This window comes from Macrobrachium nipponense, chromosome 9, assembly GCF_015104395.2.
Source record: "Macrobrachium nipponense isolate FS-2020 chromosome 9, ASM1510439v2, whole genome shotgun sequence".
Classification (NCBI taxonomy): Eukaryota; Metazoa; Arthropoda; class Malacostraca; order Decapoda; family Palaemonidae; genus Macrobrachium; species Macrobrachium nipponense.
Genome location: NC_061110.1, coordinates 41305150 through 41311149, shown reverse-complemented (window position 1 = coordinate 41311149; position 6000 = coordinate 41305150). Strand labels below are relative to the sequence as shown.

General features: G+C 37.9%; 1 protein-coding gene across 2 annotated transcripts in view; it reads left to right on the top strand.

Moving 5' to 3' along the window:
- Positions 1-581: 581 nt before the first annotated feature.
- The window catches only part of LOC135218332 (uncharacterized), a 30659-nt gene continuing 25240 nt past the window's right edge, over positions 582-6000 (top strand). For both annotated transcript variants that reach the window (XM_064254561.1, XM_064254562.1), the window contains exon 1: positions 582-713. In XM_064254561.1, the coding sequence (XP_064110631.1) occupies positions 653-713 (61 nt within the window). In that variant the 5' untranslated portion in view covers positions 582-652. The remainder of the gene's footprint in view (positions 714-6000) is intronic.

The following is a 6000-nucleotide window of genomic DNA, read 5'->3' as shown; positions in this document are numbered from 1 at the left end:
ATTCATAAACAGTATAGTACTGATCTTTTTGTTTCGTTTTCATTGATGATAATACTGATGATTATTAGCAGTGATCTTTTTGCCGTATTTTTCCTTTTCATTTTCATTGATGATAATAATGATTAGTAACAGTAATCAGTGAAGAATTGAAAGTAAACAAATATATGATTTTGCTGCACATTTTTTTTTTCTTTTGAATTGGTGTTGTAATGTGATTTCTAAGAAAATTGTCAATTTTCTTAAAACAATACTCTTGTTATTTGTGGTTTTTTCTCTTTTTTACGTTTACATTGGTGATATATAATGACTAATAATAATCGCTGAAGTACTAAATAGGCTACTTTGTACAGTTATCTTTTTGTTCTAATTACTTTTTTGGTCATTATTAGCAATAAATATAAATGATATATATTTCTTATTTGGCCTTACATAATAGATGTAAAGATATATTGTTGTAGGTGAAATACAGCTTAATTAGGAAACGAAAAATGTATGATAATGCTAATCAAAAAACGATAATTTGAAGAGGCATGGTACGATCATTTTGGTCTGACACATCTGGGAACCGTACAACAATAGTAGCTACGTAGTCCGACCCGAGACAGTGTGACTAGTCTAGCTAATCTTTTTGTCTGTAAAAATCGCTTGCAAAATGGATTCTGACATAGAGTTAGATACGTCAGATAAAGAATTTAATTCATGTTTTACACAAGGTAAGTAGTTAATATACTGTATAGGTTAAATATGTCAAATGCAACTTCCAGTGGTAATTCATAGTGTTGCAAACTTGGTTTGCCGTTACCAGAACACAAACATGGCCCTTTTGTTTACGTGTGTCCTCTCCCACCCAAAACCCCGAATTCCCAAATTCCCCCTTGTAGAGATACGTGGTAAATAACAGTTGGCCGACAACAGATAACGGATAACTACTGCCGCACATCTCTAGTTCGGTAACTAAAATGTATGTGCAAAATGGGCGTTGGCGACTTGGCAGAACCAGGGGGCGATGGTATGATATCGGTCTTCAGTTTTACCCAGAACTTACTGCTTGGACCAACAAATCGCCATGGGTTTTCAAGGAAGGGTAGCAAGTCTTTGCCCCTATGGTTTGTGCAAAAAACTAGGCAGTTCCCTCTTAGGATCAGTCTATCAAATTATCTCGAGTAGCTACCCGAACAGGCATATAGGCTAGTAATCATTCCTTCAGGAACAGGCAAGAATGGGGAATCAGTATTATTTTACAAGTTGCCAACGCACGATTGAAGTTGAAGATATCACCAGAGCTCTTCCTGCTCTACTATTTACCACGGTGATAAAGGTGGTGTACAAAACAGCCACCATGAAACATTTCACTTGAAACTCTACAACTAAAAAGGATGCAGACATGAAATTTTTATCTATGCCTATATTTATGAGGCCAGAGATTTTTTTTTCTAGAATTTCTATCGGGCTATTAGCAATATACATCTGGGAAAAGGACCCCATAATGCTACTGAAAAGTATACAAGCACAAGGCTGTTGGCTTTTGTTATTGCACCACTCCTCAAAGCCCAGGAAGTCTTCATTAACTTCTTTCTGTCCTTTGCAATAACTATTGTACGCAGACTTCATCATCTTGTAAAGACTGCAGGCAGTGAATTAGTGCATTTGTCGTGTCCTAGTAACACTTGAGACAGAGATAATGGAATCTGCAGTGCCAGAAGAAGCAACACCTACTTCGGCTAGGGCACCAATCCAGCCACTGTCCTTGAGCAAAGAATAAAGGGGCCTAATGGATTATCCAGGAATTTTTCAATCAAAGGATGTTTACTGTTACTGTGCCTTTCAGTGCAACAATTCACAGAAATTCCAGATTAAATTTTTCTATGGAGTCAGCCAACAAGAAAAGCATTTCATCCAATTAAAAACGGATGCAATGGAAAACAAAGCTATGGCTGAAGTTATAGCTTTAGCAGAGAATGGTGAAGAAAAGTTTGACCTTACAAAAGTCATGCAATATCGGATCACTGAAGAATGTCTTTCTATTTTTAACATCAATGGCTCACTGAGAAAAGGTGAAAAATTCCAAATTAATTGAAAAATTTAGCTTTATGGAACTTGATATCAATGAACTATCCATAGGCTTTGATTGACATGGGCTTCCTGTGGAGACTTTCCACACCTTCTGCAGAAGACAGACTGAAGCCTGATGGAAGCTTTTATACTTAGGGAGACTATGCTGAGAAGATATTTTTTTACGATATGTGAACGTCACGCTAATGCTTCTCAAGTGATATTTTTCAATGACTCATATGATTTCCCTGTGAACATAAAAGACTGTGAACATGACAGACGGGCAGGCATTTGAATGGTTGGCTATGTCTACATGAAGAGGAACATTAAATTGCCTTCACCTTAGGAATTCAACCATCTCTTTCAAAATCCTCAAAACAAGATCAGCCTTCAACAGTTCTTGATGAAAGAATTTCGTGAGTATGCTCAGCAGAAACCAAATGTGCTCTACTTATATTCCGTACAAAACAAATGTTGGAACTTAACTGCTGATACTGATGACGTTAGAGTTCCAGCCTTTGAATGTCTTCATACAGAAGCTGACAACATTACCTTTTACATCTATTCTAAATTGAGACTGGAAGGTTCAGCAGCTCCAGTCATAATAGATGTTGAGGTCACAGACATCGTAGTGTCGGCCTATGTTTTACACCATGTTGATGCTACCCTTGGCATAAAAAGGCAACAGGCAACATATGACTGCTCCCAAATTTGTCCTGAGGATATTGTTCCTGTCATTATTGCTTTGCACATCTTTACAGATCAGATGCAGCTGCAACATAGTGAAATCAAGACAAGCCAGCCAGTTTCTACAAACACTTGGGTCAAGCCTTCCAGTCTCACAGAACACTCTAAGCAGCATGACAACGTTCACAACTCAATCGGTGGATAATGACAAAATCAGCAAAACTAGGAGAAGCTCGTGCTTCAAAGTGGAAAATGATGCAACGTAAGTCAACACCTCAGATCCCTACAAATCAAGACTCAGCCCAACTTAGGGTTACTCAAGCAAACTATCATGTGTTTGTTTCGAAGAACTTTCATCAACCATTACTTGACTGTTCTCAATTAGAGCATGGCTGGATCTTAAATGCTGGAAAATGCCTACCTCTCTGTAACATCAAGTCAGTTATTCCAGAAAGACTACATCTCCTTAGAGATTCACAGCCATGAACATAGGCACAGAAACATCAACAGATTCTGATTCATGTGGTTCAGACGCAGATGAACTTCATGATTTTGACTCTTATGAATATTGAAGTCCTATTTTATGTTAGCAGACTTTTTTTTTATAGAAATGTTAATGCAATTCATTAATGATTTAATACAGAATGTCAGTTAATCATGCTCACACAATGAGTTGTACTCATGCAATGACAATTAGCAGATAAATGGTGTCCATATTGGATTTTATTCTCTTTTTAACAATTATGATTGATATAATTTTTGACAATGGCTATAAAATAAATGTCCTACTTGGTCTGAGTGCAAATACACTAAAGTAGATGCATACACCACTGCTGATTGTCAACAAATGCTTATAAATTAATGGTCTAAGAGAACTTAACAGCCAACTTGGATTTTCCTACTTTACGGAATTAGCCCATGGTTTTGGGTCACCCTGCTAATTTTGCAGTGTATTAGCACAGGATATCATAAATATTGAAAGTCTGTTCCCAAATAGTGGTCACGGATCCTTAGTATTTGTACTCAACTATTATGTTGAAATATTAAGCCCTGTGGGGCTTCAATAATTAGAGCATGGCACCTATTTGGATACCTTAAGTAGGTTCCAAATAGCAAGAAAATATTCGCTGGAAATTACCGAGAGGTGGCATATGGTGGCCATCTTGATTTTCAAAATGAATGGCATTAGAACATTTGTCAAAAAACTAGAAATAGAGTTGGGAATGTTCTAGTAGGTTTATACTTGTTACCACTGCTTATTTTCAATAGTAAATACATTAAAAAATGATGCAGGCAGACATCTAGTGTAACATGAAGGTTAGCAACCCTTTTGCTTTTCAAAATGGCCACCGTTTTGAAAAACATGAAGGTGTATGAAAGTATCTTGGGGGCTCGTTGGAATCACTTAAAAATGAAATGAGTTTGCCGCACCAAATTCTTCCTTGTCGCAATGGAAGTACAGATCATCGCTGGTATATACTCAGGCAAAGCAAAGCTGCACCATGAACACACAAATGCACATTTAAAGCTTCAGGAACAGAATGCTGAGAACCTCACACAGTGCATAGAATCTTTCGTGAATCCATATGAAGATGAGCATGATCAAGTGATCAAATTAGTCACAAAATAGTTATGTCAGACAAAATACAAACAGATGTTAACAAGTATGCAGATATTGGAGCTGAGAAATTTGAGCTGTTTGTTAAAGAGTTCATAACAACAGGGCAAGAGAATCTCTGGGCCCCAATGAAGAAGCAAAAGCTCCACATGTGGTCTTCAGCAGGACTTAAAGTCAGACTCAAGAGGGGCGATCAGATTATTGAGCTCAAAGAAGACAGGGTACTATTTGCCTACTTGCTGATTGCCTCAAAAGCAAGAGATATCAACCTACAAGAAGCAGGTGGTGAGAATTTGGATAAAAGAGTTGTGCAATCTGAAAATACAAAACGTGTTGCAATTGTGTATGGAATGTGAGGCCTCCAAGCTCAAGATAAGCCAGAATGGGTGAAAACATGCAATGACTTAGCAGATTATATCAATAAATGCCCTTGGGAAAAATGATGATTATGATGAAGTACATGTGGTCGTTGATCATCATGACACTGGTGCATCTTTGAAAGTAGCAACACGTGAAAAAAAAGACTAGCAAGCGACAAAACCATACCATATTGCATCACAGATACAACATCTATTGCTAAGACCAGTATGAACAGTCTACTTGCCCATGTAAAAAAAAAATGAGTTTACTACATATCTAGCAGGCAAAATTTTTATGTATACTAAGGCAAGTGGGAAGCCTCATATAGTGACATGGCATAATCAAGCAAAGGCCACACACTGAGAAATTGCAGGCCTTTCAAGTTCCCAAGAAGAAGCAGACACCAAGCTTATCCTGCACTGTGTAAATGCCACACAAAATGGTGCCAAATCTTTAAGGATTTACTCGCCAGACATAGACATTCTTGTACTAGCCATTAGGCGCTACACAATTATTTGTAGAGACACGTTCCATCACAGGAGTTGGTAAGAACCGTAGAGTAGTACCACTTGCTCAAATCTTCAATGCTTTGGGTCCTAATAGGGCTGCCTTTCTCGCAGGCTTCCATGCATTATCAGGAACAGATGTCACTGGAAGATTCACTGGCAAGAGAAAGTTGACATTTAGGAAAGTGCTGAAGGAGCTTGACCAGAATGATGGTAAGGTTCGTGGACTTTCTCAGCTTAGTGTGGCAGAAAGATCATCTGAAGCAAACGTTTAAGGTGGTGGCTTTTCAAGAAAAAACAAGCGCATTCTGAAGGTCTCCCTCCTACCAGAGCTGCACTTTTATCAGCTTATAGCTGGTAAAAGTGCAGCTCTGGTAAGAGGGAACCTTCAGAATGTGCAGGCACACTACCAGGTAATGATTTGGTTCAATGACATCATTGCAAATCCAGAGCCTGATGACTACGGGCGGAATTGAACAGATGGAGGATACAAGTCCGTAATGACACTGTTGCCACCGGCTCCTGATGCAATAATTTATTTTGGTCAAGTGCAATTGTTCCAACCAATGTGTGCAAATACAGAAAGAATAAACTTAAGTGTACTGAACTGTGCAGATGTTCTACTGAATCAGACAAATGCGATAATGCAGAATGTGAAGATGAAGGAAGCTACCTTTGCCTTATCATATGATGAGGGTGATGAATAATATGAAAGCTATTGAAATGAATTTTATGAATATTTAAATAAATTATGATCATAGCAATTGGAGATTTGGA